The sequence below is a fragment of the Micropterus salmoides genome, unplaced genomic scaffold, assembly GCF_014851395.1.
Source record: "Micropterus salmoides isolate LMB-PRFRI ecotype aquatic unplaced genomic scaffold, ASM1485139v1 Ms_hic_scaffold_7, whole genome shotgun sequence".
Lineage (NCBI taxonomy): Eukaryota > Metazoa > Chordata > Actinopteri > Centrarchiformes > Centrarchidae > Micropterus > Micropterus salmoides.
In genome coordinates, this window is record NW_024044459.1 from 28,208,587 (window position 1) to 28,223,319 (window position 14,733).

Below are 14,733 nucleotides of genomic sequence, written 5' to 3' on the forward strand. Positions count from 1 at the left end.
TGTGTTTTTGGTGTATACAAAGTGTCTTGTGGCTGTCCATGTATAACAAAAGCTTGGATTCGTATTATCCTTGATATGTTAATTTGGTATTGTATATTAAAAGTTGCTTTGTTGGTACATATTCTATTGGCATTTAATTTTGTGTTAAAAGCATTATGACTTGTTTATAACTTGAAAGCCAAATAATCTTAGTTATCTTAGTTTGGCTAGCCAAATACTTTTTTCTGAAAATACAAAATAAAAAAGGTTTATGTTAGTCAAATACATTTACAAAGACTAATGGTGCTTTGTTGCCTTTTAGCCTTTATTCAGATTCACAGCCAGAATTCAGATGCTGAACATTTCTTGTCTTTTGTACTGTGTGGTTTGGCGATCGTAATCTTGCTACATTTGCATTAAAAATCTAGTTAAGGAAAGGAACATCTCTCTCTGGAGTAGGATAGGTTTTCCTCCACTCTCAAAGGAATCGCACAGGGTTTCCACTAACCTTTGTGAGCTGAAATTATATTCTTGTTGATAAAACGAGCATAATTTGAGTTGTTTAATCCTTATTTGAACATCTGATGTAGTACAGAAGAACATCTGATGTATGTATTCAAAAACTAAATGCTAACTTCATAGTCATAAATCATCATAAATTATTGACTGCACAGAGAGCACACAAATTGATCAGAAGACAGAAGAACCAAGAAACAGTGAAGTAAGAATATGATTTTATTTTCATGTTTAATTCTCCATTTCATAAATAACAAAATATCGACAAACTTGGAAAAATATACTGAGCAATCGTATTACACATAAAATAAATGTTTTTTCAGTTTGCACAAAATACTGACTGATGCTACATAGTGGGGCAGATTTTTGGGACACACTGTAATCAAAACATACATCATCTTGCCTCCCAACCGTAATATTTGATGTTTGCTTTCAGGAATGAGGAGAAAGTATGCTGACACCAATGTCTTTACACTCACTGTCTCAAAAAAAAAAAAACTTCAACTACCAACAGTGATCACACAGTCCCATCTTGTCCCAGGCAAACAAATCCAGGCTCTCCATTTCCCAGAACTGATTTCTGGAGATGTGCTCCAAAAAGATGAAATGCGTCTGATGCAGCATAGAAAAGCACAGAGAGTTTGTCTGAGGTGTGTGCATAAAGAGGGAGGCACCGTCTTCCTCACTCTTTTTGTTGTTCACTCAGTTTCTTGTCCGCTCTCTCACTCATGTTTTCACACATATGCAAACTCACTGCATAAAGTGCATGAACAAACCCAGTTACACACCCACACACACCCACCCACACACACACACTCACACTATACCTACTACCTTGAGAGATGCAAGTGAGTATTACAAGCAAACATTTACAACGTGATAAAAATTCCAACTGCGTGGACTGTTATTGGGCAGCACTTTTATCGGCTGGACGTGTTTCCCCCTGGGTCTCCTCTGCCAGTGTCTCATCAGCTTCAGGAGGGTCCTGCTGTCCCGGGCTGCAGCAGCAAACAAAATAGGCTTTCTGAAGTTCCTCTACCATAGATTTCTCTCCATCTTCCAGCTCTGCACCCTCCTGCATCTCCCACCTGGAAAGTATAGAGACAGAATATCAGCTGTTTCAGTACCAACAAACATCCGTCACTCCGGGTTAAATGAAAACACACATACAGCAGAACCGACAAAATATGTTTTCTACAAGTTGTCAACAAAATGCTGTTTGTGTGCCTCTATTTGTATCTCACACAGAAAAGAGACAGGACCTCACTGCCTGCAGCTCGGCTTGGGTTAAACATAGATTGAGGCTACATTCACATTACTACATTTTTGTTTGAACCTCCCATCCAGACTAAAACGGCAAATCCAAAGAGTAACCAGTTGACCAAAATACATTTTCTCACACACACTGCAGTCTGAAACTCTCAGAGGTTCTACAAGTCATACTTTGGGTTCTCACAGTTTAAGTTCTCTTTCTTTTTTCATGCGGTGTGGGCCACTTTCACAGCAGCAAGCATCCACACACACACAGAGTCAAGAGATGTTCTAGAGAACATTAAAACAGAAAAAGTGAAAGAGAATAGATGCTCTTGATTCATTGTAGTCCTGTATGTGCCTTCCCCTGATGCTCGCTGTGGCTAAGTCATAGTATAACAACTGTTGACCTTCATACAAGCCCTGCGCGTGGGACAAATTTTTAGCATGGATTAAATTGCTCCTCACATTTTGTTGCTTCTCGGTCTAGCTTACCCGCTTCTACAGTATGTCACTCCATCACATTTTCTAATTCTTCGAGCTACAGAGTGGATGGAGGGCTTCAATATGAAGACATCAAGGGCAGTCACGTTGTAATTCACTCACAGTATTTCAATTGAATCTCTTGACAACTGACTGTGGTCAATCAAATCCATATGAAGAGCTGGCTGAAGGCTGTCTTTGAGCTGCCGCATCACACTCCCTCCAAAGGAGAATTATATCTGTCTGACTGCAAATGATTGCATTTTCATTGCAATCTCTGCGCCTCCTTTTATTCCGCCCTCCCTCCCCTCCAGTTCCTCACTGTATCTTCAAACATGTATCATATAGTTGTGTTCTGTGCATGTCTGTGAGGCACACATGTTTGTGAGAAGGAAAATGGGGTAAAATACCAAGTACTCAGAAATGTGTTTGATGCATACTAAGAAGTGGGCCTCTCAATGCAGAGCACTTTGATGAAGTTTTCAGCCTCTGTCAATGTGTATCTGGACAAATCAGACATCCTCTTTCTCTGCCTCAATTCCACCGTCAGTGTGGTAATTATCATCTGTGAGGGGAGGATCTGTTTATGTAAATATGCAGCTTTGACAGAGAGGTTTCCTCTTATGTGAGTGCATTCTCCCCTCGCATCCAACTTTGGTCACTAGTTCCTCTGTTTTTCTTGGTATTTTTTGTGTCAGTCTGGATCTCTCTCTTTACATCCAGCAGGCAGTTAAGTCTGCCTTTGATGACTGCTGTAGACTCACTTGGATGAATGCAGATGACTACTAGGGGCAAACAAATTGCCCCCATATTATTTTTTCAGTGCCAACAAATCAAAATCAGTTCTACTAAATAACCATTATGGGATACAAACACTCACAACACAAACAAAACAAAACAAATGTCACACAGTGTGCAAAACAGGAGCAGGAAGAGAGTGAGGGAGAACAGAAAGCTGGTGGAATGGTGGCCAATAAAGGAGGAAGCGAGAGAGGAAGGAAGACAGGAAGGTACGCTAAAGGTTTTTCAATGTTTAATTTTCAAATAGGATTAAGCAGAATGACATTTAGCTGAAGGTTACAGGCTCAGCATTGTCTTAGCTGATATTGATATGCAGGAGGCGCCCTGCTTGTCACCGGGACAAACACAGTTGATGAATGAGAAGCCTTTCCCCAGGAAGGTGTTAAGTGCAAATTTGAAATGAGAGAGAGGTAGAGGTAGAGGCAGAGAGAAAGAGGGAAAAAAAGAAGCATCACACACAGACAAAGATTGAATTACCACAATAGTTGCCATGTATACTGTCACTAGATAATGTTGCCAAAAGTGTAAATTGTTCTGTAAAGTAGGGGTTGCATATTTGTTGAGATTGGTTGATCTTGTGCTGAAAATGAGCTGAAAAATACACAAGGTGCTTTGTGTGTGTGTGTATCTAATTTCAACAACTACAGATCAACAATTCCTCTTAGAAATGCATAAGTAGGCTAAAGTTGACAATAACTTCACTGTATCCTCATTTCGGCAAGTTTTCCCCCGGAATTTACATCTTAATAAGGGAAGTCTTACCCTTTAATTCTTATGGGCTCTGCTCATTTCTCATGCATTAATACTGGAGCTGCTGACTTGGCTCTTCCTCTGAATACAGAATAGGACACACATATTAAGACTCATATATTTACAGGATTGATGCCACGGGAGATTGTCTCAGAGTGAGATGAAAAGGCTGGCTCAGATGTATTTCAATGTGAACATCAACGTAAGCTGTCCTAATCATGGAACGATGCAGCCACAAGACAGAGAGCATCTATCCTGATTTTCAGCTGATAATGAGTACTGATGTTTGACAAATTAAGAGCATAAGCCCTGCTCAGAGATCATCCGGCAATCAACTTACTAAATCTTACTCAAAACACGCCACAGATGAAACTTTGATGTTCAACTTCAGTGGCTCCCACAGACAGGCAATAACAAAAAGGAGATGCAAACTCTGATAAAGAAGAAAATGTCGACATGGAGAGTGGAAAAGAACAAAAAGGCAGAAAAGAAGAGCAACAAAATAAAACAGGCAGAGGTACAAGTATATAGACTAAGTGAAAGAAAGTGAGTGAGCAGAAAGACAAAGTGGTTGAAAGATCATGAGAGACAGAGAGACAGTGGCCAGTGGTTTCCTCTGCAGCTGTCAGTGGGCTGAGTGGTTTCTCTCAGAGTGTTGGGTGTTTGTGCTGCGCTGGGTGCCCTGCCTGCTCTGCCACTGGGGCCGCTGTTTGTTTAAAAGGCTTGCCTGTCAAACAGAGAGCGCCACCGACAGCCAGACACTCGGCTAAATGACTCTGACAGCAGCCCTAATCAGAGGCTTTGCACATTGCCGCAGGGCCTGGAGGATCCATCATAACCCAAGCCTAAATATTTAAAGTGCTAAACTTTCCAAAGGTCAGGCCTTTCCATGCATGCCAGGGCGACATGTGTCAGAGAAGTAGGAAGAGAGGGACTGAAAAAGAGAGAGAGATGGAGAGAGTGAGAGAGAGACTATGGTTAAATGTCCTCTATGATTTTCACCCTTGTGAGAACCACTTTCAGTTTTAGACCTTCAGAGTTAGGTTACTTTTAGTGAATAGACATCATTTTGACTGGTCGTCATATCGTCAACCATTTCATTTGGGGTTAGACCCTGGGATTAGAGCGAAAGATGAATTAGACACGATTTTATTTTGTAAAAAATAAACACTTCACACACTCAGCAATTCACATCACAAAATGGGTTTGCAACTAACAAGAGAGTCCCTCACTAACTGAGACACATTTAGATTCACCCTATTTCTCTGAAAAAAAGATAAGTATTGATGCATAAAAACGTGTGTTATAAATAAAAAAACACTAGACTGAGCAGTCTTCCCACAGAAAGATGAACCTGACCAGAAATTTTAACATTTAAGCAGCTACTTTTTGGTGATGTCATGAGTTTAGAGTTCATGGATTGGTGGTTGAAGGTGTTGATGGAAGGATGCGTACAGTATGATTATGTGAGTATGTGTTAAATCCATACTATCTCATTCCACACTTGGCCCTTTGTGACAGACAGCAATGCAGGAGAGAACACAGAGTACGTCTAAGAGGTGACAGAGAGCATTTTGGGCTTTTGTTCATGACCTGTCATTGGTTTTAAGTGAAGCAGATTAGTTGGTCTGCAAGAAAAGTTAAATTTTTCATGGTGAATAGAGGGAGACAGACAGCAGTTATATGACAAACTAAAAGAAGAATGAGAAGCCATATACAAAAGGAAGCAACAAAGTTATTAGTTGGGAATGGACATTGGACATTAGAATCTAGTTCAGCTGGTGTAACTGACAAGTTCACAATACAGGGCCATGGGGTCATCTCTTTGACTCAATTTCCATTGAGAAGCAAACATCCAATTCAATTTAGATATGTGCCTGTGCTAGGCTATGAGCCAGAGGGAGATTGTAACTGACAGCCATTGGACAGCCGGCTGGATTTGAATATTGACGAGACAGAGACTTGACAGAAGGGATTATGCTCTACCTTCTGACTTACTAGCTGCTACACTGATCCATTCTTTTGTCAGATCAACTCAGTGTCAGGTCTACAGTATGTCCGTGCGGTGCGGTGATGCCACTCAGTATTAGACCTTACCTGAGAACCATCTCAATCCAAACTGATGTCCACTCAGAAGCTACAAGAAACACACTAAATAAACAAGGACAAACATGTGCAATATCAAAGCAAATCTGAATCTGAAAAGTATACACGAACCGGCGTAGCTTTACTCTACAGCTGCTGAGTTCAATAAACAAATGCAAATGCATACACAATGTATTACAATACTTGAGAAGATGACAATATCAACCTTCCTAACCTTATCCTTAAACCTCTCTAACTTAACTAACTCAAAACTAGCCCTTTGCAGAGGCTGATTCTTTGTAGTAGGGAGTAGGCTACTTTCAAATCTTGTGATGACATTTTGACTTCATTCAAGAAACACAATAACATACATGTAACAGAGTTTGTATAGTATATGAATCCGCTTGCCATCATTTGATATCCATGTATCTGTGTAGATTTATTGGCTCAAGGGGCCTCTCTCAGAAGTAGTAGATAAATCTTCCAGTCATTTTGAAACAGTGCCAACTCATGAGAAACATGCCCGATGAGTTGCCAAGCGCAACAAATATTGTGTAGCACGTCTTTATACCCACCATAAACATGCACACTGTGACTTATGGAAATTTACAACACGCACACACACACACACACACACACACGCTTACTGTTTTATTTATTTATATTTTTAATATTTATTTTTATTTATTTATTTTTTTTACACACTCACTTTTACTTTATTTGTACCTTTGCCAATATTGTTGTTTTACATTCATGCCAATAAAGCTGAACTGAATTTAATTAAAATGTTGATGAAAAGCGAGAGTAACTTTTTAAGTCATAAAGTGTCAAAATAACGGCAAAATGCATTCTGTAAGCTAGCTAGTTAGCATCTGTGCTAAAATAATTTGTTGTTCTTTTGTATTGTGCTGTGTGTGAGCTGCCTGTAGCGATCCAACTGTATGACTGACCAGGAACATATTCCGTTCCTGTTAAGATAATAAATGGCGGCATAAAAAGACAAACAAGCCTCCCATTCATCATTCTCCACACAACACAGAGTCGAGGGGTTGCTTGAAGCAGCGAGTTACAGTGATGTGTAGCTGAGAGTGGTTTCACACACATGCACAGGCACACCTGTAGGCACACACACGCATGCACCAACATTTGCATTGTCACTTTAGTGTCTCTATGTTTCACATCAAGCTCCACTTTTGTTCTGTTTGTATGTGTGGGTGTGTGTGTGTGTTTGTGTGTGTGTGTGTGAGAATGTGTGGGTCAAATCCACAGTCTCATCCATGTCCATCTAGCCTTGTCTCCCACCCAGCACGCACCCTCCCATCTCGAGGGCCGTTGAGAGCAGGCGAGTCATAGAATGTCTGATCAAAGGGCCTCGGACAGATCTGTAAAAGCCCTTTGAAAGGACGTTCACAGTTACACAAGTTGACACGCTTGTATGTGCTTTGGTGCAGACACACACCCAGACACAGAGGCATACATACATGCACACACACACACACACACACACACACACACAGTGCATGCACAGAATGACACACAAACACAAATCTTCAAACACACTATGATTTTAAACTCCAAATCTAAGCAATGATAAGTCCAGCACATAAGATTACATAACACAAAGGGCCTTTTCCTCAGATAAAGCACACAACCTGAAGGGTCCAAAGACACAGGGAGGATGAGGGAAAGAGAGACAGAGACTAGACTGGAGATATAAAGTTATATTTGGCATCTGCAGTGCAAGGTCGAAAGTCAGTATAGGCTAATGCTAATTTTAGCTAACGTTAGTAAAGCTAAGGTAGCCAAGTAAAATGTTATGGCCATGTTATTTCATATGAGAGCCCGTACACCCAAGTTGAAAACTGTACCTGAATTTGCGTTAAATATAAGATGTTAATTAGTAAACCTAGCATAGCACTGACAAATATAAACCACAATATTCCATCTTCAGTTTTTGTATGGAAATGAGATTTAACATGTTAATTAGTGAGTTTTAGAGGTGCTGGTAGGCAGATTTTGTTACCTTTGGACAGAGCCAGGCTAGCTGTTTTCCCCTGTTTCCGTTCTTTGTGCTAAGCTAATCTGCTGCTGGCTGCAGCTTCGAATTGAATGTACAGACGTGAGAGTGGTATCAATATCTCCCAAAATGTCAAACTATCAAAAACATTATTTAAAAGTGCTCTTGTTGGTTACAGTGTGCTTTTAAATATAAATGCATCCATCATGGGATAGTGACATTTATGCAAGAGGCTCTGCTGTGCCTCCACCATGCAGGGGCATTATTTTGAGGGGCGGTGGTGGTGATTATAATGGTGGTGGGAAGCTATAGAGGCTTCTACATTTGCTCCCAATGTACGGAAATTAACAATATTTGTTTTTTAAAATGACTCTAAGGTTGTATACTGTATGCATTTCTCTGTGTGTTTTGTGTGCCAATTTTGTATTCATGCAAGTAACATTTTCTTAATTTGGACAAATATGACAATGTATTCACATCATGTGACCACATATTTCAAATCCCTCCACATGGCTGTTCCTAGCTCCTCACTATTCTCTCCAGTCATCCAGGGGAAAGTTTGTATAAATTTGCAGTGGCTTAATTACTGAATAATTTAGACCATGCTTCAAATTAATGTAGACATTTCCATATTAATGTGTTTGCCCACCGATTCCACATTTATTTGTACTGCGGACAGGAGGGTAGCAATTATCACAGCATATCATAGCAGTTGTGCCGGTATTTCAGACATCATTAGGCTGCTTGTCCACCACAGTGTGACTGTGAGTACTAGTCTATTGGACACAGTTTGGTACATTCCTCAAATAGGCTCTCTATGCTTCTGTGGGTAAGATCTATCAAATCTTGCTCCGGGGAGAAAAGGGTGAGGGGCCTTGTTTGTGTTTGACAAGGTGAGGTCCAATTTAGAATCCTTGCTGGTTGTGAATGTATTATTACATGCAGACAACAGCAAATAACCAAACACCTGCCAAGTCTACACAGCCGACGTCTGCTGGTCAGTGCAGCGCAGTAGCTGACTGCTCCACATAGACAGTGAGTTCTGCACATGTCCCAGAAGGTTGACAGGTCTCTGCTCCTCTTATCTCTCCTCCTCACCCCCTTTCCCCTGCCTTACTTTACCTTTCTATTCTTCCTCCTCAGTCTCCCGACTGTTTGCCTCTTGTTAGGAGCTTGGCTGAGCCGGCTGGCACCTTTCACTGAAACAGCACCCAAGAGGAGGTTGTGACATGGAGAAATGCGAGCATGTGTATGTGCTTATGTGTGTGTGTGTGTGTGTGTGTGTGTGTGTGACCTCTCTCACTTGAGCTACTGTAAATCATTACAGCAAGGCCCTTCGTTAAGGAAGCCAACCACCCTGGCACCTTTCAGCCATGTCCTGTGTATGCCTGATGACTGTCTGACACCGCCTCTCAAACTCCCGCTACACGGGGCACAACAATTATTTCCAAAAGGCAACTCCAAATAAACATTAACCTTTTTTATTCCATCTGATCAGCATTCACGTGTTTCCATTTTGCATTTATGATATTGCACTCTGATATCTACGCCATTAGTAAATTGATGCTATTGAGATTTTGATGCATGTATGTCTGAGCGTGACAGCCTACTCTTATCTACCCCATATGCCTCAGGACCACCCCCTTCCATCACCTTCCTCTTGCATGTTACTACAGTAATGAAGGGAAGCTAAGTTAGTTGGGCAGTCAGTAAGTCAGTCATTCGGCCTGGCAGGCAGGTACCTGTTGACGGCTCCAGTGTGCCTGCAGGTCTCTGGGATCAAAAAATCTCAGCAGAGGCAATCTGTCTTCCCTCATGAGCCAAAGAGAGAGAAGGATGGGGGAAGAGAGACGGGAAGAGAGATAAGCAAGAATAAGACAGAAAAAAGAGAAGAGGGAAGGAAACTCTTACTTTGGACTAAGATAAACACTTGCTGATGACAAAATGCACACACACAAATAAATGTGCATACTTTATGTAACTACAAACATGATCTCATACACAAACTAAAAAGACACTAACGAAGACAAAGTCTCAATACAAACCCTTGCCTCTATCGCAGCTCTTTCTCTGATTAGTCCTTAGCTTCTTATAATGGTATTTAAGGCACTCACTCCCTCATATGTTCAAGTTTCCCTTGACAATCTCACTGTGATTTGTGTCTGACTAATCTGAGAGTTTCATTGTAAACTGCGAGCTTTGTCCAACCTTTGTCCACTAGTTGACAACAAAGAACCACCTTCTCTTCCATCTTCTGCTTTCCCCTGCAGATAACCGCCACACAACATTCAGCTGACACCAGCCCAAGATTACTTGTTTCCCTCATCAGCCTTTCTCTGCAATCCACTTGAACCTCGCCTGTCCAACCTCCTCTGCCACCAGATGTTCTGCAGTCCCCAAACTTCCTTTAGAGAGTTATCATTAAGCTTCCCATAACGTACCAGCTCCCTCCATGTCTACTCCTTTAAACCTTGTCACCAAATGCATACAATATCACCCATGAATTAATGAACAGTCAGTAGCTTTAGAGTTTGCCCTCGTCACACACACAAGAACAAACACGGAGAACAAGAATTCACTCATGCAATCTCCCCACTGAACAGTATACAGAGGGGAAAACAAGATTTCACCTCAATCTGCTACCAGGAAATAGCCTATTACTTATTCAGTACTTTCTCTTTGTCATTTGTGCATATATAAACTGTGAAATCTACTAAGGAGCGCTGAGGGTTGAGAAACTGAGACTTGCTCTCAGATAAAGACCTCGCTCTCAGACACTGATCTGGCAAAACATCTATTCAAACTCAACTATATATAATTTCCATAGCCACAATGAATAAATTGCATATTTCAGCATATTGTACTTTTTTAGGATTATGTAGTGCCTTAGTTGGGTAAATTGCTAGTATGCATGATTTCATGGTGAGAAATTGAGTTGAAGTGCATGCAGAAATGTTGGAATAAAACTGAAGTTACTGGAACTCAAAACAAAATCAATGACCACATCATGGCTGATTCTAAAAACAATACAGAGAGCTGTGTTTTTGCAATATGAAAAAATTGTGAATTCTACCTATAATTAGGCTTCATGTGCAGTATTGACACTCAGTGTTTACAGTGTTATCTATTCACAGGTAAACTATCTGACCAATCACAGACATGAATGTAGTAATACAGAAATGCATGGATACATCCTTTTGATTTTATCTCATTAGAGATAGGAATTTAGCTTAATATTATTGATGTTTGTGCAGTTAAACTACTGCATAGAATTATCAGATAGGGAGAAACCATAGTGAAGTATTTCCATCATTGCAGTTTCTTAATGAAAACTTTTTCATCAGACACTGAGGTAATGAGCATCCAAGCATAACATCAAGGTAAATGCCATAGATTCATTTCCGCAAACTTTTTCTTGCACTACACATATAAAACAACAGCAGAGAAAGGGCTTGTTTGTGAAGCAACTCTCTTTTAATCCTACATCCTGTACCTAAATCATCATTTGTAGTTTAAAAAATGAGTTTTTGATGACATCCAGTATAACACTTTTAATTTAACTGAGACAGGTTAAAGCTGGGGTAGGCAGTATTGACGAAACTAGCAAAAGAGAAAAAATCTCAGACCTCCCTCCGAAGCCACTTCACAAAACTTGTTTTCATGTGCAATGAGAGCATGGGCAGAGTGCATGCAGGTTGGCAGGTAGGTAGGTAGACAGGTAGGTAGGCGAGGCAATCAATCTGGATTACAGGCCTGTGGCAGTCACAGGCCTGTGTCAGAGCATTTTATTTAGTGATTGCTGTTGGGATATAAGGAGAATTTCAACAAATATAACTAAAAAAACTTCTGAAATGAATTGCTTACCCTAGCTTTTCCTGTCAATAGTTGCCAAGTGTGGTGAAATTAGAGAAAGTAATTGACACCAGTTGGTGTGGAAATCCTCACTGAAGGCTGTTTTACTGTAAATACAGCAGTGTTCTGGCTCCATTCATAATGACATTATTAGCAATAGGCTCCTGTGGTTTTGCTGGGCCTGCAATGAACTGATTAGTCCATGTAGACATTGATCTCACCTTTCTATGTGTGTGTGTGTGTGTGTGTGTGTGTGTGTGTGTGTGTGTGTGTGTGTGTATCAGTCTTTGGTTGGAGGTGCTCTGTTATTGTGTATCAGATCAGGGCCTTGTTCTCTTACCATTTCAAACAGTTCATTTTCTACCATGCTAATGGCAGTTTTAAGGGGTTAAGGAGATAAATAAATCCTCACTGTCACCTCATTTAAAATCAAATGCCACTTAATTATAGCCGTATGTGTTTTCAAACACTTTGCATAATTTATTGTTCTGCTCCATCCTAATCTCCAGATCCTTATCGCTTATGCTCTATTTTATCCTCTCTGTCCTTATAATAAAATTATAATGCTCCCTCTCTCAGTTTTTCTTTCTCTTTCTTGCTGGCAACAGCAGTGTGAAAGAGATAAGGAAGGCGATGAAAAGACGTTTTTAAGTTGTGCGTCACCTTGTAGGGATTTGATGCTGTAAAGGTCTATTGTCAACTCAGGAGAGCATACATGCACACACTCACACACAGCCCTCTGGCAGTGTTGCATTTCTTACAACCTAAAAACAAACACTGTCAAATTCTATAAAAAGTAAAATCTAATGGACGAATAACATGCTAAATAGATTTTCAACCTTCATCCATGTCAAGTTTTCCCTGCTTTGCCTTTGTGCTATACAGGTCAACACTTTCATGTCTTTGTAGCATATTAATGCTACAAAGACATGAATATGAAATGAGAACATTATTGACATTAATGCACAAGTGCTGTGTAGGTCATAAAGGGAGGTGAGGGGCACTAATATGCTACTTTACTGGCTCAGGCTGCCATCATCAACGCTAAATGTCAGATCACATCATTCACTTTTGAGAGAAAATGGTTACAAAGTTGGCATTCTGTCCCCGGTGACCCTGCCGACAACTCAATGAGAGTACTCTGAATCAGTGGGCAGTTAAGACAGACAGAGGCAGAACCTTCAAAAGGCAAAATCCATGCAAAATAGCATTACACTGACAAAGATAGATTCAATTTTGAATATAAAGGAGATTTATCTTATCCACCAAGTACAATAAATAGAAAGAAATTATAGTCACTAATAGAGTGATATCAAATCACTGATAAGTGCAGTGACAATACAAGGCACAGGCAAACAGGCAGACATCTAATGCAAAGTGAGAATGCACAATATTTACAGTTTGTTATAGTGGAGTAAAACTCTTACTATACATTCATCATTCCATAACTTTGCATTCAGGGAGTATGGTGTACTACTGTATAGCTGCAGCTGCTAAAGCGGGGGTGGCATAGTAATTGTCCGGCCGCACACTGGATCAGAAGACAGATTTAATCCTTGTAATCAGTGGATTTTGATTCATGAGTATTTATATCATCCAACTAAATACCACGAGTAAAGAGCTAGTTTAAATAAGCAAACAGACGTAACATCTGAAACTGTATCATTTTCACAAACCACTGATTAAGAAAGCATGTGAAAGCTCCAACTGTTATTATTATTTCTGTACAGAAAATACACAAAACAGAACAAATAGGCTTATTGGCCAGAAAGAGCCTTACTTTAGTAACCTTGGGCAAATAAATGCCTTTCATATAAGTTGGTGAAGGATCCATTGGTGATGGATCCACACACACAGACACACAGTCTGTAACACCTTCATCAATGAGTCTCTGTCAGCGTGAATTGGGAAGCAGATTAAGTGTGCATATCTAACAAGAAGTGCATGTGGCTTTCTGTTCCACAGACTCACAAGCAGTAGCTGTTGCAGTGTTACCATAACTAGGTAATGGATGGAGGGAGCATGCAGTTGTGCATCCTCTCCATGGGCCTTCCATCCTGGGCCAGTCGATGGAGCAGACAGGCTGAGCTTAGTATAAGACATAGATCCCATGGCTGGACAGCACAGCAGACGGATACAAGTCAATAGGAAGGTGTTGCTTGTGAATATTCACTCTAGTGTTCAGTGGCAGGCTGCATATTAATTAGCCACAGAAAAGCAGAGCTTTATTTTCGATGCAGATTTCGTAAAGATTCCTAGAATGAAGAAAAGAAAAAGCAGAAGGTGAGGTGAGGTGTGTGTGTGTGTGTGTGTTTTTGTGTGTGTTGGCTGTGGATGATAGTTGTATTCTCTTGACTGAGTGACTTAGCAGCTGGGTCACTTAAACAAACACAATCAATGTCAGTCAAGTCAATCTGGGTTCACAACACAAAATTCATTGCAAATAAACTAATATTGTCTAGTATAAACTTCAGACGGACACTGCAGTATATAATTACAATAAAGCAGATTGCTTATCCTCAGAAAACCATCAATCATATACAGTACAGTCATTCCAAATATATTCCCTATAGAGAAGCATAAAGATATTGCTATCGAGCTTTCGAAATGTCAGGGCTATGGAAACACAGGCATTCTGCAATTACATAATGATTATTGCAAAACTTTCTCCCCCTCACTCAGTGTGGCTGTAATATGCAGTGGATGGCCATGGGGGTTCATTAGTGAGAACAGGCTGCTGTTGAAAAGCTCCAGTTTCACCTCTGATCCCGGCTAATGTGATTTGGACCTGAGATTGGTAGTGGAGAGATTAGATGCTAGCTCACCTCAGGGTGGGAACCAGAGAAGGAGACATACATCAATGTTGTTTGCTTTCAAACTCAAACGTCTTCTCACCTCTAATTTGCTCTGAAGCATCTGCAAAAAAAGTGTCTAGAAAGCATTTGTAGTCTAATTTATTTTCCAGCGACGGGGACTTTGTGGGGCTGAACTCGTGCTAC

The 14,733-nt window shown here is 40.4% G+C and overlaps 1 protein-coding gene across 1 annotated transcript in view; it reads right to left on the reverse strand.

Annotated features, from left to right (window-relative positions):
• Positions 1–696: 696 nt before the first annotated feature.
• Positions 697–14,733, reverse strand: part of kiaa0825 (KIAA0825 ortholog) — a 123,134-nt gene continuing 109,097 nt past the window's right edge. Inside the window, exon 23 of the mRNA XM_038704328.1 lies at positions 697–1,583. Within this exon, the coding sequence (XP_038560256.1) occupies positions 1,400–1,583 (184 nt within the window). The 3' untranslated portion in view covers positions 697–1,399. The remainder of the gene's footprint in view (positions 1,584–14,733) is intronic.